Raw genomic sequence first — 27,683 nt, 5'->3', positions numbered from 1 at the left:
AACAAGCTCCGCCCACTGAGACCACACTGGAAATACAGAGGAGTCAGGCCAGAGGTCAGAGGTCATCTACCTGCATTCAGGTAAACAGCTTGGAAAGTGACGATAGATGACTGGTAATCTTTGTTCTTGGAGACGGTGGACAGAGCCGAGTCCGCTGGAGACAGAACACAGATTACAGATTACAGACTACAGTCTACAGTCTACAGAATTCATATTCTAATTCATATACGACTGAGAGTCAGATTACAGTCAAATTACAATCTGTAGAACTGAGGGTGCGAGAGTGAAAATCAAAGTATTATTAGATTAAAATCAGATTAGAGTCAGATTAGAATCACAGTAGAAGCAGAGTGGAGTCAGAGCTCCACCCTCAGCCATGTGGGCGGGGTTTAATCTCTCACTGATGTTGAACTCTTGGCCTCCAAAGTTGAAAACAAAGCTCTTCTGTCGCTCGTTGTACGTAAGCCCCGCCCCACAGATACGATTGGCTTTTCCATGTCCAATCACGTCCCAGTCCTGGTCCCCGCACATCAAGACTGACGGCGCTGTCAGCCAACCACAGAGCAGAGAACCTGAGGGGGAGGAGCCAAAGAGGAGGTCACACACACTCATCCAACCATGAGGTTCTGATAAACTGTGGTCTCCATGGTGACACGGGTGTGTGCTGTGGTCTCCATGGTAACACACCTCCGCTCAGGCTGTTGTGGTTGAGGATGAAGCCGTGGCAGCAGGTGTCACGGCTGCAGCCGTCCTGACAGAAACGATGGACGTCGGACAGAGAGCTCCGCCCAGAGGAGAACACCTGAGTCCTGAACACACCTGAGACCGCCTTCATCATCACAGTCCTCACTGAGCGGGAGGAAGACTCCGCCCCTAAAACACACACACACACACACAGACACATAAACATAAAACACACAGCACTGATGCTTCACTGTTCCGTTACGCAGTTGCCATGGTAACAGTACCTGTCTTCCTGAAGACCAGCAGATCTGAAGCCCCACCCCTCACTTTCATAGAGCAGCTCAGCCAATCAAAGACCTCGGCCCGAGGATTACCCAGAAACCCAGTGGTCTGAAAACACACACACACACACACACACACACACACACACGCACTCAGATGGCTGCATTCAATTTAGCTGCTTCAGGGTCAGGGGTCACACTGCGCAGTGTGTGTGTACCTGTTGGGAGGTGGTGCAGTGTGTGTTCAGTGTGTGTGTGCTGTACAGCTCACACTGAGTCTGACTGTTGAACAGCGCCACATGGTGGCAGCGCAGCTCCTCTGCGCATGCTAGAAAAAAAAACATCACAGTTTAATACAGTGATGACATCATCATGACATCATCATGGATCTCTCCGTTATTCGCCGTGTCCCAATCCAGGGACTGGACCCTACGTAGTGTGGATTCATCGGCTGGATGTCGTCACAGCGCCGACGTTAGCTTGATCGGGAAGGATAGTTCTGCTGGATCTTTCTCAGCCGACATATCCCACAATTCTTTGTGCGTTACCGGTAAATCTTTTACAATACAACATGGCGGAGCGACGTGTTGCGGCTGGGAGCAGCAAATTGGTTTTTAAAACGTGAGTGTGACAAAGAAATCTAACAAAATAAAACGTTTCTTCTGTATTAAAAGTCATATTGTTCTCTGTCTGTTGTTCTCTGTCTGTTGTTCTCTGTCTGCTGTTCTCTGTCTGCTGTTCTCTGTCTGCTGTTCTCTGTCTGTTGTTCTCTGTCTGTTGTTCTCTGTCTGCTGTTCTCTGTCTGTTGTTCTCTGTCTGCTGTTCTCTGTCTGTTGTTCTCTGTCTGTTGTTCTCTGTCTGCTGTTCTCTGTCTGTTGTTCTGTCTGCTGTTCTCTGTCTGTTGTTCTCTGTCTGTTGTTCTCTGTCTGCTCTTCTCTGTCTGTTGTTCTCTGACTGTTGTTCTCTGTCTGTTGTTCTCTGTCTGCTGTTCTCTGTCTGTTGTTCTCTGTCTGCTCTTCTCTGTCTGTTGTTCTCTGACTGTTGTTCTCTGTCTGTTGTTCTCTGTCTGTTGTTCTCTGTCTGCTGTTCTCTGTCTGTTGTTCTCTGTCTGCTCTTCTCTGTCTGTTGTTCTCTGTCTGCTCTTCTCTGTCTGTTGTTCTCTGACTGTTGTTCTCTGTCTGTTGTTCTCTGTCTGCTGTTCTCTGTCTGTTGTTCTCTGTCTGCTGTTCTCTGTCTGTTGTTCTCTGTCTGCTCTTCTCTGTCTGTGGTTCTCTGTCTGCTGTTCTCTGACTGTTGTTCTCTGTCTGCTGTTCTATGTCTGTTGTTCTCTGTCTGCTCTTCTCTGTCTGTTGTTCTCTGTCTGTTGTTCTCTGTCTGCTCTTCTCTGTCTGTTGTTCTCCGTCTGCTCTTCTCTGTCTGTTGTTCTCTGTCTGCTGTTCTCTGTCTGTTGTTCTCTGTCTGCTCTTCTCTGTCTGTTGTTCTCTGACTGTTGTTCTCTGTCTGTTGTTCTCTGTCTGTTGTTCTCTGTCTGCTGTTCTCTGTCTGCTCTTCTCTGTCTGTTGTTCTCTGTCTGCTCTTCTCTGTCTGTTGTTCTCTGTCTGCTCTTCTCTGTCTGTTGTTCTCTGAGTGTTGTTCTCTGTCTGTTGTTCTCTGTCTGTTGTTCTCTGTCTGTTGTTCTCTGTCTGTTGTTCTCTGTCCGCTGTTCTCTGTCTGTTGTTCTCTGTCTGCTGTTCTCTGTCTGTTGTTCTCTGTCTGCTGTTCTCTGTCTGTTGTTCTCTGTCTGCTCTTCTCTGTCTGTTGTTCTCTGTCTGCTGTTCTCTGACTGTTGTTCTCTGTCTGCTGTTCTCTGTCTGTTGTTCTCTGTCTGCTCTTCTCTGTCTGTTGTTCTCTGTCTGTTGTTCTCTGTCTGCTCTTCTCTGTCTGTTGTTCTCTGTCTGCTCTTCTCTGTCTGTTGTTCTCTGTCTGCTGTTCTCTGTCTGTTGTTCTCTGTCTGCTCTTCTCTGTCTGTTGTTCTCTGTCTGCTCTTCTCTGTCTGTTGTTCTCTGACTGTTGTTCTCTGTCTGTTGTTCTCTGTCTGTTGTTCTCTGTCTGTTGTTCTCTGTCTGCTCTTCTCTGTCTGTTGTTCTCTGTCTGCTGTTCTCTGTCTGCTCTTCTCTGTCTGTTGTTCTCTGTCTGCTCTTCTCTGTCTGTTGTTCTCTGTCTGCTCTTCTCTGTCTGTTGTTCTCTGAGTGTTGTTCTCTGTCTGTTGTTCTCTGTCTGTTGTTCTCTGTCTGTTGTTCTCTGTCTGCTGTTCTCTGTCTGTTGTTCTCTGTCTGCTCTTCTCTGTCTGTTCTCTGTCTGCTCTTCTCTGTCTGTTGTTCTCTGTCTGCTGTTCTCTGTCTGTTGTTCTCTGTCTGCTCTTCTCTGTCTGTTGTTCTCTGTCTGCTCTTCTCTGTCTGTTGTTCTCTGACTGTTGTTCTCTGTCTGTTGTTCTCTGTCTGTTGTTCTCTGTCTGTTGTTCTCTGTCTGCTGTTCTCTGTCTGTTGTTCTCTGTCTGTTGTTCTCTGTCTGCTGTTCTCTGTCTGTTGTTCTCTGTCTGCTCTTCTCTGTCTGTTGTTCTCTGTCTGCTCTTCTCTGTCTGTTGTTCTCTGACTGTTGTTCTCTGTCTGTTGTTCTCTGTCTGTTGTTCTCTGTCTGTTGTTCTCTGTCTGCTGTTCTCTGTCTGTTGTTCTCTGTCTGCTCTTCTCTGTCTGTTGTTCTCTGTCTGTTGTTCTCTGTCTGCTCTTCTCTGTCTGTTGTTCTCTGTCTGCTCTTCTCTGTCTGTTGTTCTCTGACTGTTGTTCTCTGTCTGTTGTTCTCTGTCTGTTGTTCTCTGTCTGTTGTTCTCTGTCTGCTGTTCTCTGTCTGTTGTTCTCTGTCTGCTCTTCTCTGTCTGTTGTTCTCTGTCTGTTGTTCTCTGTCTGTTGTTCTCTGTCTGCTCTTCTCTGTCTGCTCTTCTCTGTCTGTTGTTCTCTGTCTGCTCTTCTCTGTCTGTTGTTCTCTGTCTGCTCTTCTCTGTCTGTTGTTCTCTGAGTGTTGTTCTCTGTCTGTTGTTCTCTGTCTGTTGTTCTCTGTCTGTTGTTCTCTGTCTGTTGTTCTCTGTCTGTTGTTCTCTGTCTGCTGTTCTCTGTCTGTTGTTCTCTGTCTGTTGTTCTCTGTCTGCTGTTCTCTGTCTGTTGTTCTCTGTCTGCTCTTCTCTGTCTGTTGTTCTCTGTCTGTTGTTCTCTGTCTGCTCTTCTCTGTCTGTTGTTCTCTGTCTGCTCTTCTCTGTCTGTTGTTCTCTGACTGTTGTTCTCTGTCTGTTGTTCTCTGTCTGTTGTTCTCTGTCTGTTGTTCTCTGTCTGCTGTTCTCTGTCTGTTGTTCTCTGTCTGCTCTTCTCTGTCTGTTGTTCTCTGTCTGTTGTTCTCTGTCTGTTGTTCTCTGTCTGCTCTTCTCTGTCTGCTCTTCTCTGTCTGTTGTTCTCTGTCTGCTCTTCTCTGTCTGTTGTTCTCTGTCTGCTCTTCTCTGTCTGTTGTTCTCTGAGTGTTGTTCTCTGTCTGTTGTTCTCTGTCTGTTGTTCTCTGTCTGTTGTTCTCTGTCTGCTGTTCTCTGTCTGTTGTTCTCTGTCTGTTGTTCTCTGTCTGCTGTTCTCTGTCTGTTGTTCTCTGTCTGCTCTTCTCTGTCTGTTCTCTGTCTGCTCTTCTCTGTCTGTTGTTCTCTGTCTGCTGTTCTCTGTCTGTTGTTCTCTGTCTGCTCTTCTCTGTCTGTTGTTCTCTGTCTGCTCTTCTCTGTCTGTTGTTCTCTGACTGTTGTTCTCTGTCTGTTGTTCTCTGTCTGTTGTTCTCTGTCTGTTGTTCTCTGTCTGCTGTTCTCTGTCTGTTGTTCTCTGTCTGTTGTTCTCTGTCTGCTGTTCTCTGTCTGTTGTTCTCTGTCTGCTCTTCTCTGTCTGTTGTTCTCTGTCTGCTCTTCTCTGTCTGTTGTTCTCTGACTGTTGTTCTCTGTCTGTTGTTCTCTGTCTGTTGTTCTCTGTCTGTTGTTCTCTGTCTGCTGTTCTCTGTCTGTTGTTCTCTGTCTGCTCTTCTCTGTCTGTTGTTCTCTGTCTGTTGTTCTCTGTCTGCTCTTCTCTGTCTGTTGTTCTCTGTCTGCTCTTCTCTGTCTGTTGTTCTCTGACTGTTGTTCTCTGTCTGTTGTTCTCTGTCTGTTGTTCTCTGTCTGTTGTTCTCTGTCTGCTGTTCTCTGTCTGTTGTTCTCTGTCTGCTCTTCTCTGTCTGTTGTTCTCTGTCTGTTGTTCTCTGTCTGTTGTTCTCTGTCTGCTCTTCTCTGTCTGCTCTTCTCTGTCTGTTGTTCTCTGTCTGCTCTTCTCTGTCTGTTGTTCTCTGTCTGCTCTTCTCTGTCTGTTGTTCTCTGAGTGTTGTTCTCTGTCTGTTGTTCTCTGTCTGTTGTTCTCTGTCTGTTGTTCTCTGTCTGCTGTTCTCTGTCTGTTGTTCTCTGTCTGCTCTTCTCTGTCTGTTCTCTGTCTGCTCTTCTCTGTCTGTTGTTCTCTGTCTGCTGTTCTCTGTCTGTTGTTCTCTGTCTGCTCTTCTCTGTCTGTTGTTCTCTGTCTGCTCTTCTCTGTCTGTTGTTCTCTGACTGTTGTTCTCTGTCTGTTGTTCTCTGTCTGTTGTTCTCTGTCTGTTGTTCTCTGTCTGCTGTTCTCTGTCTGTTGTTCTCTGTCTGTTGTTCTCTGTCTGCTGTTCTCTGTCTGTTGTTCTCTGTCTGCTCTTCTCTGTCTGTTGTTCTCTGTCTGCTCTTCTCTGTCTGTTGTTCTCTGACTGTTGTTCTCTGTCTGTTGTTCTCTGTCTGTTGTTCTCTGTCTGTTGTTCTCTGTCTGCTGTTCTCTGTCTGTTGTTCTCTGTCTGCTCTTCTCTGTCTGTTGTTCTCTGTCTGTTGTTCTCTGTCTGCTGTTCTCTGTCTGCTCTTCTCTGTCTGTTGTTCTCTGTCTGTTGTTCTGTCTGAAGAAGAAGACGTAACCAGTGGCATAGGTAGGGACCAGGGTCCTCTGAAGTGTGTGGTTCAGTCCCTGGATTAGGACACGGCTATTGTGTGTGTGTGTAAGAGAAACCTTGGAGGCAGGCTCTGAGGTCAGAGGTCATCGTCTGCAGAACGTCAGTGTCTTCAGCTCTGATGATCAGATCTGACCCAACCACCTGAAACCTGCTGAGAACTACACACACAGACACACAGACAGACACACACACACACGTACACGTACACGCACACACACACACACACACACACACACACACACAGACACACAGACAGACACACGTACACGCACACACACACATACACACACGTACACACACAGACACAGACACAGACACACACACACACACACACACACACACACACACACAGACACAGACACAGACACAGACACACAGACAGACACACGTACACACACACACACACACACACACATACACACACAGACACAGACACAGACACACACGTACACACACGCACACACACACACACACACACACACACAGACACACACACACACGTACACGCACACACACACACACACACACACACACACACACACAGACACAGACAGACACACACACACACTGGTTACAAGGTGTGTCACAGTAAAAGCTGCCCTCTGATTGGCTGCTGCGTCCTCACCTGAACACTCCTCATCTGTCAACGCTTTATCGCTGCTGGTCCACTCAAGCTCCACCCCCTCACTGTTGAAGCACCTCCACCTGCCAGACAGGAAGTCAGGCTGCGCTGACAGGAAGTGGCCTCGCACTGTACACCTCAGACCCCGCCTCTGACACTCAGTCACACCTGACACACATGGATGGACAGGATGGATCTGTGTGTGTGTGTGTGTGTATGTGTGTGTGTGTGTGTGTGTGTGTGTGTGGGGTCATATGTGTTTCCTCACATTGATTGACAGACGACGCTCCAGCAGGTGAGGAACCACGAGGACACTTGTTGCAGTGGTCCCGCCCATCTTCTTCCTGATAGGTTCCCCGTGGACACAGAGGACACGCCCCCTTACTGAAGTAACTCCCAGCAGGACAAACGACTGAAGACACAGATGAAGCTGATTGGTTACAAAAGAGAGACAGAGAGAGAGGGAGAGAGAGAGAGAGAGACAGAGAGACTCACCACAGCCTTCACTGTCATTGGTCAGGTGGTAACCATGGACACAACTAAAGTTTGGTGTTGTTGTGGAAACCAGTGTGGACTTGATATTACCCAGAAGCCCCTGAACTCCTTCCAGAAGTTTGGACTGGTTCAAGAAGAGAACTAGAAAAACAAGACCAAAACAGATGTGAGGATGAAGGAGTGAAGGAGAGGGAGTGTGAGGATGAAGGAGTGAAGGAGAGGGAGTGTGAGGATGAAGGAGTGAAGGAGAGGGAGTGTGAGGATGAAGGAGTGAAGGAGAGGGAGTGTGAGGATGAAGGTGTGAAGGAGAGGTAGTTTGAGGATGAAGGAGTGAAGGAGAGGGAGTGTGAGGATGAAGGAGTGAAGGAGAGGGAGTGTGAGGATGAAGGAGTGAAGGAGAGGGAGTGTGAGGATGAAGGAGTGAAGGAGAGGGAGTGTGAGGATGAAGGAGTGAAGGAGAGGTAGTGTGAGGATGAAGGAGTGAAGGAGAGGGAGTGTGAGGATGAAGGTGTGAAGGAGAGGGAGTGTGAGGATGAAGGAGTGAAGGAGAGGGAGTGTGAGGATGAAGGTGTGAAGGAGAGGGAGTGTGAGGATGAAGGTGTGAAGGAGAGGGAGTGTGAGGATGAAGGAGTGAAGGAGAGGGAGTGTGAGGATGAAGGTGTGAAGGAGAGGGAGTGTGAGGATGAAGGTGTGCAGGAGAGGGAGTGTGAGGATGAAGGAGTGAAGGAGAGGGAGTGTGAGGATGAAAGAGTGAAGGAGAGGGAGTGTGAGGATGAAAGAGTGAAGGAGAGGGAGTGTGAGGATGAAGGTGTGAAGGAGAGGGAGTGTGAGGATGAAGGTGTGAAGGAGAGGGAGTGTGAGGATGAAGGAGTGAAGGAGAGGGAGTGTGAGGATGAAGGAGTGAAGGAGAGGGAGTGTGAGGATGAAAGAGTGAAGGAGAGGGAGTGTGAGGATGAAGGAGTGAAGGAGAGGGAGTGTGAGGATGAAGGTGTGAAGGAGAGGGAGTGTGAGGATGAAGGTGTGAAGGAGAGGGAGTGTGAGGATGAAGGAGTGAAGGAGAGGGAGTGTGAGGATGAAGGTGTGAAGGAGAGGGAGTGTGAGGATGAAGGTGTGAAGGAGAGGGAGTGTGAGGATGAAGGAGTGAAGGAGAGGGAGTGTGAGGATGAAGGTGTGAAGGAGAGGGAGTGTGAGGATGAAGGTGTGCAGGAGAGGGAGTGTGAGGATGAAGGAGTGAAGGAGAGGGAGTGTGAGGATGAAAGAGTGAAGGAGAGGGAGTGTGAGGATGAAAGAGTGAAGGAGAGGGAGTGTGAGGATGAAGGTGTGAAGGAGAGGGAGTGTGAGGATGAAGGTGTGAAGGAGAGGGAGTGTGAGGATGAAGGAGTGAAGGAGAGGGAGTGTGAGGATGAAGGAGTGAAGGAGAGGGAGTGTGAGGATGAAGGAGTGAAGGAGAGGGAGTGTGAGGATGAAGGTGTGAAGGAGAGGGAGTGTGAGGATGAAGGAGTGAAGGAGAGGGAGTGTGAGGATGAAGGTGTGAAGGAGAGGGAGTGTGAGGATGAAGGTGTGAAGGAGAGGGAGTGTGAGGATGAAGGAGTGAAGGAGAGGGAGTGTGAGGATGAAGGTGTGAAGGAGAGGGAGTGTGAGGATGAAGGTGTGCAGGAGAGGGAGTGTGAGGATGAAGGAGTGAAGGAGAGGGAGTGTGAGGATGAAAGAGTGAAGGAGAGGGAGTGTGAGGATGAAAGAGTGAAGGAGAGGGAGTGTGAGGATGAAGGTGTGAAGGAGAGGGAGTGTGAGGATGAAGGTGTGAAGGAGAGGGAGTGTGAGGATGAAGGAGTGAAGGAGAGGGAGTGTGAGGATGAAGGAGTGAAGGAGAGGGAGTGTGAGGATGAAAGAGTGAAGGAGAGGGAGTGTGAGGATGAAGGTGTGAAGGAGAGGGAGTGTGAGGATGAAGGAGTGAAGGAGAGGGAGTGTGAGGATGAAGGAGTGAAGGAGAGGGAGTGTGAGGATGAAAGAGTGAAGGAGAGGGAGTGTGAGGATGAAGGAGTGAAGGATGAGTTCTGGAGGAGTTGACGTTCAGAGGGGTTCGTACAGGAGACCAAAGAGGAGAAGACAGGAGGTGAGGTGGAGGTGGAGGTTGTGACCCCGCAGGTCGCGACCCCGCAGGTCGTGACCCCGCAGGTCGTGACCCCGCAGGTCGCGACCCCGCAGGTCGTGACAGCCACAGTCTTCATCGTTCACGCTCACGTGTGTGAACTCTCGTCTCTACTCACCAATGTCGTGGAGGTTGGGGAGGTCAGAGGTCGGGAGGTCAGACAGAGCAACAGTCCATGTCACTGTTAACTTCAGAGACTCATCACCGTCACACTGCAGACGCACTGAAGACTCATCACACACAGACACCAAGGAGCCCGACACAGGAAGCTACACACACACACACACACACACACACACACACACAGCAAACTGTTTATTAAAACAACAACAAAAAGAGTTACTGCTTCTTCTTTGTCTACACTGTCACTGTTTACCTGGACGGAGCAGAGCCCCCTGCTGGTCATGGAGCTGAACAGCAGAGACTGTAAACTGCTGATCTGAGAGCATGGCGACGACAACGACCAGAGCTGAGAGTATGACATCATCTGCAGAGGCCGAGAGACTGCACACACACACACAGAGACACACAGACACACACACACACACACACACACACAGAGACACACAGAGACACACAGAGACACACAGAGACATAGAGACACACACACACACACACACACAGACAGACACACACACACACAGAGACACACAGAGACACACAGAGACACAGAGACACATACACACACACACACACAGACAGACACACACACACACAGAGACACACACAAACACACACACACACAGACACACAGAGACACACAGACACACACAGAGACATAGAGACACACACACACACACACAGAGACACAGACACACACACACACACAGACACACAGAGACACATACACACACACACACACACAGACAGACACACACACACACAGAGACACACACAAACACACACACACAGACACACAGAGACACACATACACACAAAGAGACACACACACACACACACACAGAGACACACACACAAACATTAGTTTAACAACATGAATTCTTCTGCCCTCTGGTGGCCACAGTGTCTCCACATGCTTCAAAGATCGGCTTCTCTTCAGTCCACTCTGTCCAAACACTGGACATTTACTAGTAGCTTAGCATTAGCTCCAGGAGACGAGCCACCTGTAGTGTTTACTTGTGCGAGTAAACAGGAAGTGACACAGGAAGTGACACAGGAAATGACACAGGAAGTGACATAGGAAGTGACACAGGAAGTGACACAGGAAGTGACATAGGAAGTGACACAGGAAGTGACACAGGAAGTGCCGTGAGCGGATCTTTACGTTTCACAGCGAGGTCGTGGTGAATAAATAATTGACTGCTCCTTTAAAAGGTGGGCGGTTCTTACTCTGACAGGCTCCGCCCAGTGGTGCGGAGTCTCCACCCCATTCACCGCTCTCTGAATCACACAGGAAGCTGCTGACAGGAAGTGCATTGTGGTAGCCACGGTGACAGACGAGGGCACAGCTCTGACGGCCACCAACCACCGGGTGGCAGAGCAGTGCACCATAGGTGATGGCGGGATGAGGACACAGTGGACCTGGAGCAGAGGACAGACATGTGGACCAATCAGAGACACCGCTGCAGTTCCTGTAATGTCCACCAGGTGCTGCTGTGACTGTGTGTGTGTGTGTGTGTGTGGGGGGGCACTTACGATCACATGATGGCGTCTGTCCTGTCTGTTGAGGCGTCCTGGTCCCGCCCACTTCCTGTCCATCCACAGAGATGCACCAACAGGAAGTGACATCACACTGCAATGGGACAAAGGAGCCATCGGGACGACACTGTTGACCCTGAAGGTCACACCAGCTGGGACCTGACCACGCACACACACGCACACACGCACACACACGCGCACACACACACACACGCACACACACGCGCACACACACACACACACGCACATTGGACATTCATGACTTGAGGGGACATTGCATTGACTTACATTCATTTCCTTGAGACTTACTCTAACCTTAACCACAATTACTACTGACCTAATGTGTGTGTGTGTACATGTCAGTTGCCCAGTTTGCTCTGTATGTGTGTGTGTTCATGTCAGTTGCCCAGTTGTGCTGTGTGTGTGTGTACATGTCAGTTGTCAAGTTGTGCTGTGTGTGTGTGTGTGTACATGTCAGTTGTCAAGTTGTGCTGTGTGTGTGTGTGTGTGTGTACATGTCAGTTGTCCAGTTGTGCTGTGTGTGTGTGTGTGTGTACATGTCAGTTGTCAAGTTGTGCTGTGTGTGTGTGTGTGTGTGTGTGTGTGTGTGTGTGGGTGTGTGTACATGTCAGTTGTCCAGTTGTGCTGTGTGTGTGTGTGTGTACATGTCAGTTGTCAAGTTGTGCTGTGTGTGTGTGTGTACATGTCAGTTGTCAAGTTGTGCTGTGTGTGTGTGTGTGTACATGTCAGTTGTCAAGTTGTGCTGTGTGTGTGAGTGTGTGTGTGTGTGTGTGTGTACATGTCAGTTGTCAAGTTGTGCTGTGTGTGTGTGTGTGTGTGTGTGTGTGTGTACATGTCAGTTGTCAAGTTGTGCTGTGTGTGTGTGTGTGTGTGTGTGTACATGTCAGTTGTCAAGTTGTGCTGTGTGTGTGTGTGTGTGTGTACATGTCAGTTGTCCAGTTGTGCTGTGTGTGTGTGTGTGTGTGTGTACATGTCAGTTGTCCAGTTGTGCTCTGTGTTGCCGCCTGCATCATTTCTCCAGTCATAGGATTCACACATGAGCCTACAGCGCCTCCTGTCTGCAGCACAGAGTAACGGCCGTCCTGAAACACACACACAACAAAAATTCATCAACTGAAAATGATATGTGTGTGTGTGTGTGTGTGTGTGTGTGTGTGTGCGTGCCCACCTCCTCACACTGTGGGGGACGAGGTAACACGTCGGTGATGTCAGACGCTTTTGTCCAACCAGAGAGCAGAGAGTGAGCCTGAGCTCTTTCACAGCGACTCAGACCTGCAGGAACACAAGCTCACTTTAAGTCTACGACGTCTACGTCACATGATCACGTCTTTATCTCACTGTGAGACACACTTTAACAACAGGAAACTCAAGTTTGTAAAGCACTCACTCTCCCACACCAAAGCTCACAGAGAAAATCAGTGATTTTTACGTCTCACACACACAGGAGTTGTTGATCCACTGCTGCCTCCATCACTAAGTTCCAATGTCTTATTTTGTGAATTCGGCTTTTAAAATATTTTATTTAGACTTACTTCAGTGACACAAAGTGACCACACGAGGCAGCAGAGGACCAGCAGCACCTGTGTCCCCGCAGTTAAAATCACTGATTTTCTCTATTGGGTTTGGTGTGGGAGAGTGAGTGGTTTACAAACTTCAGTTTCCTGTTTGCAGCTGAGTCAGCACTGACGACACTGTGTGTGTGTGTGTGTGTGTGTGTCCAGGTATTACTAATGTTGTGGGGACCTAAACCTGTTTACACACTCACATTATGGGGACTTGTCTTCTTTGTGGGGACAAAAATCAAGTCCCCATAATGTAAATGACTACATTTTAAGGGGAAGATATTTTTTACGGTTAGGTTGAGGTTAGGATTAGGATTAGGATTCGGCCAGTAGTAATTGTGGTTAAGGTTAGAGTAAGTCTCCAGGAAATGAATGTAAGTCAATGCAATGTCCCCTCAAGTCATGAAGGTCGAACATGTGTGTGTGTGTGTGCTCTTACACTTGGGCAGCCTCAGTGAGCGGCTGCTCAGAGAGTTGGCGACATACTGTCCGTCTTCATCAACACACCAACACTGACCTGAACACAAACAAAACAAATGTGGTCATGTGACATGTTTTACACAGTGCAGGTGTGTGTGTGTGTGTGTGTGTGTGTGAGACCTGTGCTGTGGTGACACTGTGTGTGTATCCAGTTTCCAGAGGCGTCACATTGTGGCGTGTACGGTTGGTAGGAGCGACGCTGAGGAGGCAGGTACATGTGGACAGCTGAAAGACATCATCATCAATATTATCATCCAGCGTTCCCACACTTTGATTGAAACCAAATTCAAGGACTTTCCAGGACCAATTCCCTCAAATTCAAGGACAGAATGTGTTGACACTGCTGAAGATGGTAGGACAACTTTTATTGAGTGATTGTTCTTGAGATCTTTGTGAGTCGGAATTTTCATTTCCCAGACATCACGTCGCCATTGCTCTCTCTCTCAACTTTACTCGCTCATTGTTCGCGCCAACGGCGGAGAGAGAGACGGTGGACGGTGAGTAATGATGTCTCCGCGTTTGTCCTGAGTCTGCCTCGTCTATGTACATCGAGCAACGCAGGGCATGAAACAGTAGGTGGCGTCGTCACAAACAAGGGAGCACAAGCACAAACAAGCACTTTCAATGAGGACGATTTCCAAATACATTCAAGGGCCTTGAAAAAAAAACCTTTTTCAAAAACTTTCAAGGATTTCAAGGACCCGTGGGAACCCTGTCAGTGGGAGGAGACATCATTTTAAATATGACTTTCAAGGGCCTTGAAAAAAATATTTTTCAAAAACTTTCAAGGATTTCAAAGACCCGTGGGAACCCTGATCATCTGACTAACAGTTTTTAAACTCACTGGAGTACGCAGCCAATCGAAGTGCGGCTCTGGAGCGACTCAGCAGAGCATCGGTGATCTGCAGAGCCTCCTCTGATTGGCCGACGTGCAGCTCGTCCGGGTTTAGTCGCAGACCTTCAGCCAATAGGAATCCGTATCCCAGAGGGAAGTGGGAGGAGCGAGAGAGAGTGACGACGCGCCGCACATGCTCTGTGAACGCCGTGACCTTAGACGACACCTGAGAACACACACCTGCAGGGGGCAGCACAACGTTAGAGCGAGGGACAACACGCCGAGGGACAACATGACCTTAACATGAATGAGACTCTGACCTGAGACTGACGGAGTCGTCCGCCCTGCGCCTGAGAGAGAGAGAGAGACAAATGTCACTATACTCTGCTTTATTAGAGCAATCTTCTTCTTCCTCCATACATCCTCTACCCGAATGTGTGGTTCAAATGGGTGTTTCGAGTAACCATGGCAACAAAAATTGTGAAAAACTGGAAATAATTTAGATCAGAAAAACAATCAGAACCCCGCCCACTGTGGAGCGTCACAGTCATACTTTAACATAAAGAAGTGGTTGAAACTTTAAACCGCTCACAGGACTTGAGACTTTTCTCACCTAAATCAAAGTTTTGATAAATATTATGGTTTTTAAACAATCACAGTTTAAGTTTTATACTTTATTTTTGACGTGTTCAGATTTTTAATGAGTGTGTGTTGCGCCGTTAGAGTGGCAGACTCTGCTGAGGTCCATGAGAGTAATGACTAAACTCTTCTCCACAGTTTCTACACAAACACATTGCTGTGGTTGTCGTCCATGTGTGACCCTGTGTGTAATTTTCATTTTCATATGACTTGCAGTTTTTCTTAAAATCACCTAAAAGCACAGAGATGTTAAAACTTTTAAAAATGAAGACGAGGGTGATGTTAAAGCTGTGGTTTCTCTGTCAGTTCAGATGTAAATGTGGGAGTGGCTTAAAGCCTCCTGACGCTCACACACCAAACATTTCTCTGTTTTTCACTGGTTGTCACAGAAACAGGTGTTTGGAAGGGGGAGGGGGGAACAGTGAGGGGGAGGGGCTTGTGCGACCAGCTGCAAGAGTTTTAAAGGTTGATTCCACAAAAACACTGCTTTGTCTAAATCCTTGAGGGTTTAAAGGTTCAATCCACACAAATGTTGGCACAATCAAACTTTCTCGGCGGAATTTTCTAGTTATTTATGAATTATTTCATTGAACTGAAGGTTCTAACTGTTATTAAGTTTGTCTTACAGGTGATGGCGTCCCCTCTCGGTCCGGCTGTGGTTTTCCCGTCGGTGTCCACACAGAAGCAGCGTGAGCCGACGCACTGCAGTGGCAGGAAGTGTCCGTCCTGCGAGCACGCCGGCACGTAGAGCTCAGCTCCGGCCGCCATGTTTCCTCTCACCTTTAGCGCTGCCGCTCGCTCCCTCTCGCAGAGGGAAGGACAACGAGGCTGACGACCGGGTGTACGTGACCCCGTGACCTCCTGACCGCGAGGGTCGACACACCAGCAGTCTCCGCCGTGACACTGGACCTCCTGGAAACCGCCGCTGGACGTGCAGCTGGGCACAAAGACGGCCGCCGAGTATTTCTGTTCTTGGGCAGTGCAGTATCGCAGCAGAGGAACCAGAACCTGGAAGACAAAGATCAGCGGGGAAAGTGACTCGTCATGTGATGTCACTGGACATCACATGAAGCGTCATATCCACCTGCTGCAGAGAGAGGGAGCCGCTGAGTCCCGTCAGCGTGTGCCGGAGGGCGGAGAGGAAGGCAGCGTCCTCCAGCGCTCGGCTGACGGACTGGACCAGGTCCCGGTTCTTCTGAGAGGAGAGCAACTCCACACTGACCGCTCCTCGAGATCCCACAGCGCCGCTCAGGTTAAAGGTCGCCGCGCTCGTCAGAAACTTCCCACCAAAAAGCTCCTTCTGGAGGCGGCCGGGGGCGACGCGGCGTAGAGTCTGCAGAGCTCCGCCCACCGAGGGAAAGAGACCATGGAGGACTTCGACCAGGCGAGACAGGAAGGCTGGGTCCGCCTCCAGCGACAACAGGTTCTGGAGGGGGCGGAGCAACGTGTGACAGGAAGCTGGAGGAGAGGAGGTCATAGAGGGGGGCGGTGCCACAGGACCAGAGAAGAGGCGGGACAAAGCCAGACGACGCTGAGACAGACAGTCGTGATCTGAACCTGAGGAGGAGAGCGAGCGAGAGGAGGAGAGGAGAGAGAGAGAGAGGCGGAGAGGAGAGAGAGAGGAGGAGAGGAGAGAGAGAGAGAGAGAGAGAGGAGGAGGAAAGGAGGAGAGAGAGAGAGAGAGAGAGGAGGAGAGGTTTGGTTTTCAAAGTCCCTTTATGAAACACTTCAGGGAGGCAACCTACATCACTGACGAATCAGAACAAAAAAAAACAAAACGGGAACAACAAAATAACAGGAAAACGCCAAACACATGAGAACTTTCCCCAGATCAAATAGAATACAAATAGCTACACATCCCTTCCCACAGAACACAAAGCCCCCCCTAGAGCCCACACACGGTTGGAATCTTCCATATTGTCTGTCACTTTATAGAAAGCATGTTCCACCCTCAATCGGGCCTTCAGTAGACCCTTCAGAACTGACACCGTGTCACACAGAGTTTGGTCTCTCGCAAATGCTCTCAGATGTTGTGGCAGAGCAGCGCAGACTTCTTCCACCACCCTGTTGATCCGTCTGATGGAGGTGACGACCCTCAGGACGTCTTCAGGTGAAGTGGTCCACTTCATTAGATGGCCCAGTTTGGTGCATCCTCCCTCTCTGAATCTGACCCGCAAGCTGGCAGACTGAAGGGTTGGAGCTATTAAAAACCTGTTTGAAACCAAAGGCTCTTCAAAAACCCACATAACTGGAGTCTCAGTGGCTTCACATTCATAATCCAGATCCTCTGACTGCATCAAAGCCCAAGCGACCGGCTCTTCTCATGAGCAGTCATTTCCAACCAGCTCGGACCATAGTTGTACAGAAATCTCTGTACTGTCTGCAGTCTGAAAGAGGCGATTCTGGACTGGATGTCCCTGCCCCCCTTCAGCTACAGGCAGGTAGAGAGTTCTAGATTCTTCAGCCTTCTGGATATCGTCCATCAAACCTCTCGTGGTGTCAAAGCTATAAATATCTGCCAGAGGGTGGAGGCAGCCAAATTGTTCGCAACCAAAACTCCCCACCTATAAGACAACTGGGGTAGCAACCATTTCCACTTAGACAACCAAGCGCACACTTTCTCCTTAACTCTCTCCCAGTTCTTAACTTTAAAACCCTCAGTTCCCAAAAAGTTCAACAGTTCAACCCCTCCCTCCCCCAATCAAGTCCTCCAGGTGGACTGGGAAATGCCTGATCCTCCCATTGACCCAACAACAGTGCCTCACTCTTCTCCCAATCCACCCGTGCAGATGTTGTCTTCTCATACCAGGATAGAGTGTCCTGCAAACGTTGAACATCTCCCTGGCTGGACACATGGAAACAAATAAGAATGATCCACCCTATTAAACGCTTTCTCTTGGTCCAAAGAAATAATCCCAGTGCTGTCAACATTGAAATCAACAGTACAGTTAAAATCCACACCAATAATTAAATTGTCCTGATGGTCATTTCTTAGATTGTTTATCAGAAGGTTGAAAAATGTGACTCTTTGTGCTCCTTGATTTGGGGCATAAATGTTAATGAAGCAGAAAAGAGATTCTTCTATATCTGCTCTAACAATGAACAGCTGGCCTTTAACAACTTCAGTTGAGGAAATGTTGTTAGCTTTTCTAGTTGCCTTAAATGTCTCTGGATACTGATCCAGCAGTGGAGACACTGTCTAACTCTGAGTCATACTCCATTTCTTCTCCTGATGCCTGGCTGCTGAGCAGACCCAGTCCCTCACTGGTTTCAGGGTCTGCATCACAGGAAACAACTTCCTCATTTACATTGGTCTGATTATTCTGTTCATTATTTACAGGCTGAGAGTTGCATGCATTGTTACCAGTCTCAGATACATGTGGTTTTCTTGGCCGGACTCTCTCCCTCTAAATTACTTTTTACCGACTGAGAGTCTTCAGTACTGACTGTTACACTCCCAGTCTCCTCTTCCTCCCGCTGCCTCAGTGTGAGCGGAAGACTCCGCCACGACTTCAGCAGCAGCGCTCCGGCACTAGCCGAGCTACTTGCCGCCGACGGACGGGCGGTGCTGCCCGTCCGTGCCCGTCTCTGGACCAGCGGAGTCACCTGCTGACAGTCAGAGCGTTGCTTATGCGGACAGGCGACCTGCTTGTGCCCCACATCTCCACACTCGAAACACTTCATGCTCCCTGAACTCCCGTAGACCATATAATGCCCGTCACCATACCAGACTCTGAACAACACTTCCAGATTTTGTGTCGGTGAAGTCAGGAACATAAAAGCCTGTCGGCGAAGAGACTGGACATGCTTCAGCTTCAGGTCTTTGCAGCCTAAACTCAAGATTTCAAACCCTCTGGCGAATTTCCCGAACCTTCGGAGCTCGTTTTCCAACAGCTCGTTTGGTATAAACGGCAGAACACCGGACACAGTTATTCACGTCGAGGGAACAGACAGCGGTGAAACTTGCACAAAGATTTCTTTAATGAACACTCCGTGTTCAATCAGCTCATAACTGTTCTGTTCGCTCTTTAGAAACACCACAGCTGCTTTGTGATGCAAAACATAATTGCTTGTGTCCTACCTGTTCTCCGACAGCCAACAGAACCGCCTCCACTGTACTGTCGTCATCCAGCGGGACTGTCCTCACTCCGTCAGATTGACGGAGGCGACATCTCGGAGGACACCATTCCTCAAAAGAACCGACGCGGGGACTAACCCCGGTCCCCTGATTAAAACCCAAATCCTCGATAATAAATAAGTGGACTTACCTGATCATGCACAGTTAGACAGATGAAAAAAAACACCAGTGATTCCAAAACTAGGGACAGAAAACTCACGCCACTTGCACTTCTACCCCCACCACTCACGCTCACAGTCACCGGAAATGGAAAGAGAGCGAGAGGAGGAGAGGAGAGGAGAGGAGAGGGGAGAAGAGAGGAGAGGGGAGAGGAGAGAGAGAGAGGGAGAGAAGAGGAGAGCGAGGGAGAGAGGAGGAGAGGAGAGACAGAGAGGAGGAGAGGAGAGGATAAAAATAGGAGAAAAAGATGAAGAGACAAAACGTGGAAAAGAAAGAAATAGAAAACGGATAAATAGAGTATTTCAGATGAAGTGATGAATGATGACAGAAGGTTCCAGAAAACTCACTGCAGATCAAAGAGTCTCCAAACTGTCGACTTCCAGGAACTTCTCTTCCTGTCGGGTCCACACACCAGCACTGCCCCCCCTGCTGGCACTGCCTGGAACTGAAAGCTCCTCCGCTCTCACATGACAGGACAAAAACAGAGGACGCTGCTGACCCCGCCTCCCGCTCCACCTCACAGGGGGAGGGACCTGACATGAAATACACACTTTACATTACACACTGAACCAGTTTGAATCTACTAATACTAGTTTTAACCAGTTTAAGTCTACTGAAACTAGTTTAAACCAGTTTAAGTCTACTGATACTAGTTTAAACCAGTTTAAGTCTACTGATACGAGTTTAAACCAGTTTAAGTCTACTGAAACTAGTTTGAACCAGTTTAAGTCTACTGATACGAGTTTAAACCAGTTTAAGTCTACTGATACGAGTTTAAACCAGTTTAAGTCTACTGATACAAGTTTAAACCAGTTTAAGTCTACTGATACTAGTTTAAACCAGTTTAAGTCTACTGATACGAGTTTAAACCAGTTTAAGTCTACTGAAACTAGTTTAAACCAGTTTAAGTCTACTCATACTAGTTTAAACCAGTTTTAGTCTACTGATACGAGTTTAAACCAGTTTAAGTCTACTGATACGAGTTTAAACCAGTTTAAGTCTACTAATACTAGTTTAAACCAGTTTAAGTCTACTGATACGAGTTTAAACCAGTTTAAGTCTACTGATACGAGTTTAAACCAGTTTAAGTCTACTGATACGAGTTTAAACCAGTTTAAGTCTACTGATACGAGTTTAAACCAGTTAATGTCTACTTATACTAGTTTAAACCAGTTTAAGTCTACTAATACTAGTTTAAACCAGTTTAAGTCTACTGATACGAGTTTAAACCAGTTAATGTCTACTTATACTAGTTTAAACCAGTTTAAGTCTACTGATACGAGTTTAAACCAGTTTAAGTCTACTTATATTAGTTTAAACCAGTTTAAGTCTACTGATACGAGTTTAAACCAGTTTAAGTCTACTGATACGAGTTTAAACCAGTTTAAGTCTACTGAAACTAGTTTAAACCAGTTTAAGTCTACTAATACTAGTTTAAACCAGTTTAAGTCTACTGATACGAGTTTAAACCAGTTTAAGTCTACTTATATTAGTTTAAACCAGTTTAAGTCTACTGATACGAGTTTAAACCAGTTTAAGTCTACTGATACGAGTTTAAACCAGTTTAAGTCTACTGAAACTAGTTTAAACCAGTTTAAGTCTACTAATACTAGTTTAAACCAGTTTAAGTCTACTGATACGAGTTTAAACCAGTTTAAGTCTACTGATACGAGTTTAAACCAGTTTAAGTCTACTAATACTAGTTTAAACCAGTTTAAGTCTACTAATACTAGTTTAAACCAGTTTAAGTCTACTGATACGAGTTTAAACCAGTTTAAGTCTACTAATACTAGTTTAAACCAGTTTAAGTCTACTGATACGAGTTTAAACCAGTTTAAGTCTACTGATACGAGTTTAAGTCTACTAATACTAGTTTAAACCAGTTTAAGTCTACTGATACGAGTTTAAACCAGTTTAAGTCTACTAATACTAGTTTAAACCAGTTTAAGTCTACTGATACGAGTTTAAACCAGTTTAAGTCTACTGATACGAGTTTAAACCAGTTTAAGTCTACTGAAACTAGTTTGAACCAGTTTAAGTCTACTGATACGAGTTTAAACCAGTTTAAGTCTACTGATACGAGTTTAAACCAGTTTAAGTCTACTGATACAAGTTTAAACCAGTTTAAGTCTACTGATACTAGTTTAAACCAGTTTAAGTCTACTGATACGAGTTTAAACCAGTTTAAGTCTACTGATACGAGTTTAAACCAGTTTAAGTCTACTGATACGAGTTTAAACCAGTTTAAGTCTACTGAAACTAGTTTAAACCAGTTTAAGTCTACTAATACTAGTTTAAACCAGTTTTAGTCTACTGATACGAGTTTAAACCAGTTTAAGTCTACTGATACGAGTTTAAACCAGTTTAAGTCTACTAATACTAGTTTAAACCAGTTTAAGTCTACTGATACGAGTTTAAACCAGTTTAAGTCTACTGATACGAGTTTAAACCAGTTTAAGTCTACTAATACTAGTTTAAACCAGTTTAAGTCTACTGATACGAGTTTAAACCAGTTTAAGTCTACTGATACTAGTTTAAACCAGTTTAAGTCTACTGATACGAGTTTAAACCAGTTTAAGTCTACTGATACGAGTTTAAACCAGTTTAAGTCTACTGATACGAGTTTAAACCAGTTTAAGTCTACTGATACGAGTTTAAACCAGTTTAAGTCTACTGATACGAGTTTAAACCAGTTTAAGTCTACTGATACGAAGTTTGAAGTGAATCTAGAGGTGTTTACATCTGAAGACGCCGCTGAGGACGAGGCGAACTCCCAGCATCCTCCTCTGCAGGACTCTGTAGATGTGGGTCTGATCCCAGGAGCGAACAGAGCCAAGACTGAGGGACACAGAGTCGTCCACCTCTGACAAGAGGAGCTCCACACCTGGACAGGAAGTGCATCATCATCACTGTCATGTGACTGATCGTGTGTGTGTGTGTGTGTGTGTGTGTGTGTACCTGTGTTGTCCAGCTCTCGCCCCCTGCTGTCAGAACAGTAACAGTATGAGGAAACCAGCGGGAAATTCTTCCTGAAACTACTGAACGTCTCAAAGGATTCTGGGAACCTGAAAACACACACACACACACTCAGTGACTGTTGATAGTTAGTGTGTGTGTGCGTGTGTGTGTATGTGTATGTGTGTGTGTGTACCTGTTGAAGGTGTGCAGCAGGTCCACTTCTCTTCTGTCCGTCATGTTGATGAGTTTGCACTGAACGGGCAGGAAGCTTCCGTCTCTGTCACACTGAGGAGGAGACGCAGAGCCGACGCCGTGGAGGAGCCGCCTCCCTCTCACCTCACAGCTGCCAGGACCTGCAGGTCAAAGGTCAGGAAACACTCACTCTCCCACACCAATGTCCAGAGAGAAAAAAACCCTGAACTGGACTCACAGCGCTGAGGTCTGCCGCGCTGTCTGGTCCCGTAGAGCTCCATGCCGTCCTGATCCACACACCAGCACTGCCCCCTGCTGGAGTCACACTGAACTGCTTCAAAGAGGCCTGAAGGAGAACAATGCAGGAGAGACTGCAGCTGACAGGGGGACAGACCTGAGGACAGAGACAGACGGACAGAGAGAGAGAGAGAGAGAGACAGACACAGAGAGAGACAGAGCGAGAGAGACAGAGGGAGAGAGAGAGAGAGAGAGAGAGAGAGGAGGAATATTCATCACCTACAGCAGTGGTCACCAACGTGGTGCCCGCGGGCTCATTTCACTTCACCTCACTTGCATGTATCCATATGATCACTGAGTAAAATGTCCACAGAGGCACCACAGAGACACCACAGAGGCACCACAGGGGCACCACAGAGGCACCACAGAGACACCACAGAGGCACCACAGGGGCACCACAGAGGCACCACAGAGGCACCACAGAGGCACCACAGAGGCACCACAGGGGCACCACAGAGGCACCACAGGGGCACCACAGAGGCACCACAGAGGCACCACAGGGGCACCACAGAGGCACCACAGAGGCACCACAGAGGCACCACAGCCCTCTGAAAACACCATATACCACTGAACTGCACCAGGAGCAAACAGGAAGTAAACGTCATGTGACCTGAAACAAACAAATGTCTCACAGTGAAGAGCGGAGCCGTTGGTTCGACTTCCTAGGATTTCATGACCTTCAGCGTCCACACACCAGCACTGCTGCTGACCCCGCCCACTGCACTGCACGGGCCTGCACACACACACACACACACACTGTCATTACAACTGCGGTACGTTCACTGACACCGTCAGTTGGAAACAGAGACACAAAGGTGAGAGTAGTACCTGAACCTGCCGTCCTCTGAACACTGAGGGACGACATCTTGTTGCTTGGCAACAGCCACGCCCCTCAGTGACTCACACTGACTCAGGGTCTCTGACTCCAGCCGGTATTCTGAATGACAGAATCAACAATCAAACTTCAGGTGTATGTTCAGTTGTGTGCTCAGGTGTGTGTGGTCAGGTGTGTGTTCAGGTGAGTGTTCAGGTGTGTTCAGGTGGGTGTGTGCTAAGTCGTGTGTTCAGGTGTGTGTTCAGTTGTGTGTTCAGGTGTGTGTGGTCAGGTGTGTGTTCAGGTGAGTGTTCAGGTGTGTTCAGGTGGGTGTGTGCTAAGTCGTGTGTTCAGGTGTGTGTTCAGTTGTGTGTTCAGGTGTGTGTGGTCAGGTGTGTTCAAGTGTGTGTAGGTGTGTGTGTTCAAGTGTGTTCAGGTGGGTGTGTGCTAAGCTGTGTGTTCAGGTGTGTGTTCAGTTCTGTGTTCAGGTGAGTGTTCAGGTGAGTGTTCAGGTGTGTTCAGGTGTGTGTTCAGGTGAGTGTTCAGGTGTGTTCAGGTGTGGGTGTTCAGGTGAGTGTTCAGGTGTGTGTTCGGGTGAGTGTTCAGTTGTGTGTCAGGTGAGTGTTCAGGTGAGTGTTCGGGTGAGTGTTCAGGTGAGTGTTCAGGTGTGTTCAGGTGTGTGTGTGTAGGTGTGTGTTCTGGTGTGTTCAGGTGTGTTCAGGTGTGTTTACCTGAGGGTTTCCCCAGCAGCAGCTCTGGGCCACAGAGCAGGACACAGGTGAAGCAGAGCAGCCAGGCCATCGTCTCTGTGGTGACAGAGTGAGACTCTGCGTCTCTTTATAGACCTGCAGACCTGCTGAGTCACTGTGAGGAGGACGCCTTCATCCCCTCCCCGTCCTCTTCTACCTCCTCATGTGTCCGTCGTGGTGGAACCATGAGTCCTTGAACACATCTCAGGGAGCAGACAGTGAGCCGTGCAGCCGTCTGATTGGACGAGAGGTTTTTGAGACGCACACACCCGACGTCAGCGGCGCCTGGATTTGTTAGAGCATCACATGAGGAGCAGGTGGGCGGAGTCTCTGTCCTTTAAATCGATAAATTACTTTTTAACACATTCATTTAATTCTGAAACAAACACTGATCAATGGAGATGAACTGATCAGGAAAATAATTGTGATATACTATTTATAATTAGTTTTTAAATTTCACTTTTGGTTTTAGTTTTTAGAGCAGGTTTGATGGTTTTTATTAGTGTTAGTTTTTTGTAATATGAAGTATTTGCCAGGTTTACAGGTTTATGAGGACAAATGAACAAACATGTGTGTGTGTGTGTTGTTATCGTATTTATATCTTTGTGGGGACATTTTGTTTGGACCACACAGACAAAATGCTGCTTTTTCAGAGTTAAGACCTGGTTTTAGGGTAAGAGGTTAGAGAATGCATTATGTCAATGATGTGTCCTCACTAAGACATAAAAACAAGTTGTGTATGTGTGTGTGTGTGTGTGTGTGTGTGTGTGTGTGACATCACACATGGAGGTTTAGACAAAGAAAGAGGAAGTGACAAAGTGAGCTGAAGACACGTCTCACTCTTCACATCATGTTCACGATGAAGGCCGGGGACAAAAGGACGTTTGGGGGACTTGTCTTCCTGCTGGCAGGTAAGACGTGGACACGTCCACAAACAAAGACGAGGAACTTTTAAAAAACCTGGTGGTGTTGGTGTTTCTCCAGGTGTTGCTGCTCAGACGGTGACGCATCCACATTATGTTTGTGCTGTGAAGGGTTCGAGTGTCACGCTCCCCTGCTCCTTCAAACCAGCCATCATCTTTGTTGAGGATGAACAAGAGGTTCCGCACCAGATCGTCAGAGTCGTGTGGTGTAAGAACCATCTGATCTGTCAGAGTCCAACTCCGACTGTGTACGACAGCGAGTCAAAGACAAACGACCCTCGCTTCCTGTACCTGGGAGACAAGAGGACAAACTGTACTCTACAGATCAGAGACGTCCGTGAGGAAGACAACGCCACGTTTCGCTTCAGGATGGAAGCGGTTGATGTGTCTGGACATTTTACCAAGAAAACCGGAGTGACAGTCTCAGTCGTTGGTAAGATCTTCATCATCTGATTATGAAGCAAACATTTCATGTTAATCCTCAAACTTAAACTCCAACTGTCTTCAGACGAGACTGAGCTGAGGATCGAGAGCTCCAGTGATGACGGCGTGAGGTCAGAAGGTCAGAACATCACACTGCTCTGCACGTCACGCTGCTCCACCCACCAACTCAACATCACCTGGTTCAGAGATGGCCACACCCTCTTAGAGACTGGCCCCACCCTCAAGCTCAGCGCTCTGACAGCAGGGGATTCTGGGAACTATACCTGTGGGTCGAAGACGTCCCACTCTCCGCCGTACTCTCTGCACGTGGACGTGGTCGCCACAGGAAGTGACTTGAGTGTCCTGACCATGGTCCACCTGCCGCTGCTCGCCCTCCACACTGTCCTCATCATTGTTGTCACAGTGACTGTCGTCCACAGGTCAAACATGTCCTTCTGTTACACACTGTTACTATAACTGACTGTGGCAGTCAAGTCTCACGTGATTAGGGTAGTCTCATGAGATTTGCACAAACAGGAAATAGATCAAACTGAAGACTTCGTGAATCAATATCAGATCAGATTTTTATTTTTATGAGACACCGATATCGTCTGTGATAAAGATGATGTGTGTTAACTGTTGTGTGTGTTGTAAACTGTTGTGTGTGTGTGTTGTAAACTGTTGTGTGTGTGTGTTGTTAACTGTTATGTGTGTTTTTTTATGTGTGTGTCTGTGTGTGTGTGTGTTGTTGTTTTGTGTGTTGTTAACTGTTGTGTGTGTGTGTTGTTAACTGTTATGTGTGTTTTTTTATGTGTGTGTCTGTGTGTGTGTGTGTTGTTGTTTTGTGTGTTGTTAACTGTCGTGTGTGTGTGTTGTTAACTGTTGTGTGTGTGTGTTGTAAACTGTTATGTGTGTGTGTTTGTGTGCAGAACATGTGACTGCAGAAAAGCAGCAGCAGCTCAGCAGCAAACAAACGTGTGACATGAGGACATGTCCACAAGGGGACAGCGATCTCACGGTAACTCATGATACTGATATAATTATCTCTCACAGTGGACATGTTTCTCACAGTGGACATGTTTCACAGTGGACACGTGTCTCGCAGTGGACATGTTTTTCACAGTGGACATGTTTCACAGTGGACATGTTTCACAGTGGACGTGTCTCACAGTGGACATGTTTCACACCTCCCTGTGGTCGGGGTCGTCGTGTGACAGTGTCCTCAGCCTCACTTCTCTGTGTGTGTGTGTCTTCACGAGACAAAGACGACACTATAACAAAATGTCCACGTGTTTCTGGTCTGTTATTGTCTGGTTTGTCCCAGACAAAGTGGACTTGACCTTGAATTCAAGCTGAGTGTGATGAGGGTTAAAGACTGGAACAACAGGACAACACTCACAGAGTAAAGAGCGCGTGACGTGACCTCTGTTGTGTCACTGTGACACAGAAGCTGTGGTTTCCTGTGTCCTCAAACACAACACACTTCTGATGCAACCTTTAAAATATCTGTAAAACTTTAAGAAACCTATGTTGTAAGTATTTTATACAACTGCAGGGTTACCAAGAGAAACTGAGACTTTTATTATGGAAACTGCAGGGTTGTGTTTTAGCCTGAATATACAGAAAGGAAGTCTTTTAATTTGGAAAGCGCAGTCAATAATCACTTAGAAATTATCCTCTGAACTTGATTGTCTCTGATCAGCCACACTTGACCTTTATGTTTCAGCGTCCGGTCGTCATGACGAAAGAGGACACGCGGTGGAGCAGCGACGCCACCACCATCTGTCAGCTACACTTTTACCTCCTCTGCGATGTTTCAAATAATAATAATTATTATTATTATTAACAAACAATAATAAATATTTTTCAGCTTCTTAAATGTGAATATTATCTACTTTCTGTCATTTTTCAGAGTCTTTAATGTGAACATTTTCTACTTTCTGTCATTTATCAGCTTCTTAAATGTGAACATTTTCTACTTTCTGTCATTTTTTAGCTTCTTAAATGTGAATATTTTCTACTTTCTGTCATTTTTCAGCTTCTTAAATGTGAATATTTTCTGCTTTCTGTCATTTTTCAGCTTCTTAAATGTGAACATTTTCTACTTTCTGTCATTTTTCAGCTTCTTAAATGTGAACATTTTCTACTTTCTGTCATTTTTCAGCTTCTTAAATGTGAATATTTTCTTCTTTCTGTCATTTTTCAGCTTCTTAAATGTGAATATTTTCTACTTTCTGTAATTTTTTACCTTCTTAAATGTGAATATTTTTACTTTCTGTCATTTTTCAGCTTCTTAAATGTGAATATTTTCTGCTTTCTGTAATTTTTCAGCTTCTTAAATGTGAATATTTTTACTTTCTGTCATTTTTCAGCTTCTTAAATGTGAATATTTTCTGCTTTCTGTCATTTTTCAGTTTCTTAAATGTGAATATTTTCTACTTTCTGTCATTTTCGGTTTCTTAAATGTGAACATTTTCTACTTTCTGTCATTTTCGGTTTCTTAAATGTGAATATTTTCTACTTTCTGTCATTTTTCAGCTTCTTAAATGTGAATATTTTC

General features: G+C 46.9%; 2 protein-coding genes across 2 annotated transcripts in view; one reads left to right on the top strand and one right to left on the bottom strand.

Annotated features, from left to right (window-relative positions):
- The window catches only part of tg (thyroglobulin), a 41,625-nt gene extending 17,781 nt beyond the window's left edge, over positions 1-23,844 (bottom strand). The window contains exons 1-29 of the mRNA XM_058648109.1: positions 23,760-23,844; positions 23,043-23,151; positions 22,847-22,947; positions 22,156-22,311; positions 21,919-22,078; positions 21,726-21,832; positions 21,508-21,651; positions 19,115-19,300; positions 15,555-16,027; positions 15,097-15,478; positions 14,152-14,181; positions 13,841-14,071; positions 13,117-13,221; positions 12,956-13,033; positions 12,123-12,226; positions 11,925-12,036; positions 10,931-11,092; positions 10,625-10,816; positions 9,651-9,778; positions 9,393-9,543; positions 7,126-7,266; positions 6,899-7,042; positions 6,634-6,798; positions 6,065-6,166; positions 1,184-1,293; positions 969-1,074; positions 688-873; positions 402-572; positions 71-154 (exon numbers count right to left, since the gene is read on the bottom strand). Of these exons, the coding sequence (XP_058504092.1) occupies positions 71-154; positions 402-572; positions 688-873; positions 969-1,074; positions 1,184-1,293; positions 6,065-6,166; positions 6,634-6,798; positions 6,899-7,042; positions 7,126-7,266; positions 9,393-9,543; positions 9,651-9,778; positions 10,625-10,816; positions 10,931-11,092; positions 11,925-12,036; positions 12,123-12,226; positions 12,956-13,033; positions 13,117-13,221; positions 13,841-14,071; positions 14,152-14,181; positions 15,097-15,478; positions 15,555-16,027; positions 19,115-19,300; positions 21,508-21,651; positions 21,726-21,832; positions 21,919-22,078; positions 22,156-22,311; positions 22,847-22,947; positions 23,043-23,151; positions 23,760-23,829 (4,390 nt within the window). The 5' untranslated portion in view covers positions 23,830-23,844. The remainder of the gene's footprint in view (positions 1-70; positions 155-401; positions 573-687; positions 874-968; positions 1,075-1,183; positions 1,294-6,064; positions 6,167-6,633; positions 6,799-6,898; positions 7,043-7,125; positions 7,267-9,392; positions 9,544-9,650; positions 9,779-10,624; positions 10,817-10,930; positions 11,093-11,924; positions 12,037-12,122; positions 12,227-12,955; positions 13,034-13,116; positions 13,222-13,840; positions 14,072-14,151; positions 14,182-15,096; positions 15,479-15,554; positions 16,028-19,114; positions 19,301-21,507; positions 21,652-21,725; positions 21,833-21,918; positions 22,079-22,155; positions 22,312-22,846; positions 22,948-23,042; positions 23,152-23,759) is intronic.
- A 728-nt stretch (positions 23,845-24,572) lies between these two features.
- LOC131471515 (uncharacterized) lies at positions 24,573-27,056 on the top strand. Its single transcript, XM_058648108.1, has 5 exons — positions 24,573-24,688; positions 24,762-25,133; positions 25,209-25,563; positions 26,053-26,141; positions 26,850-27,056. The coding sequence occupies exons 1-4, from the start codon at positions 24,628-24,630 to the stop codon at positions 26,102-26,104; spliced, it is 840 nt and encodes a 279-aa protein (XP_058504091.1). The 5' UTR covers positions 24,573-24,627; the 3' UTR covers positions 26,105-26,141; positions 26,850-27,056.
- The last annotated feature ends 627 nt before the right edge of the window (positions 27,057-27,683 follow it).

This window comes from Solea solea, chromosome 13 (assembly GCF_958295425.1).
Source record: "Solea solea chromosome 13, fSolSol10.1, whole genome shotgun sequence".
NCBI classification, from domain to species: Eukaryota; Metazoa; Chordata; class Actinopteri; order Pleuronectiformes; family Soleidae; genus Solea; species Solea solea.
Note: the sequence above shows the minus strand (reverse complement) of the source record. Positions and strands in the feature narration are given on the sequence as shown.

Coding starts and splice junctions, on each gene's coding strand:
- LOC131471515 (XM_058648108.1), top strand. CDS start 24,628: ATGTTCACGATGAAGGCCGGGGACAAAAGGACGTTTGGGGGACTTGTC. Junction 24,689..24,761: donor ACTTGTCTTCCTGCTGGCAG/GTAAGACGTGGA, acceptor GTGTTTCTCCAG/GTGTTGCTGCTCAGACGGTG. Junction 25,564..26,052: donor ACAGTGACTGTCGTCCACAG/GTCAAACATGTC, acceptor GTTTGTGTGCAG/AACATGTGACTGCAGAAAAG.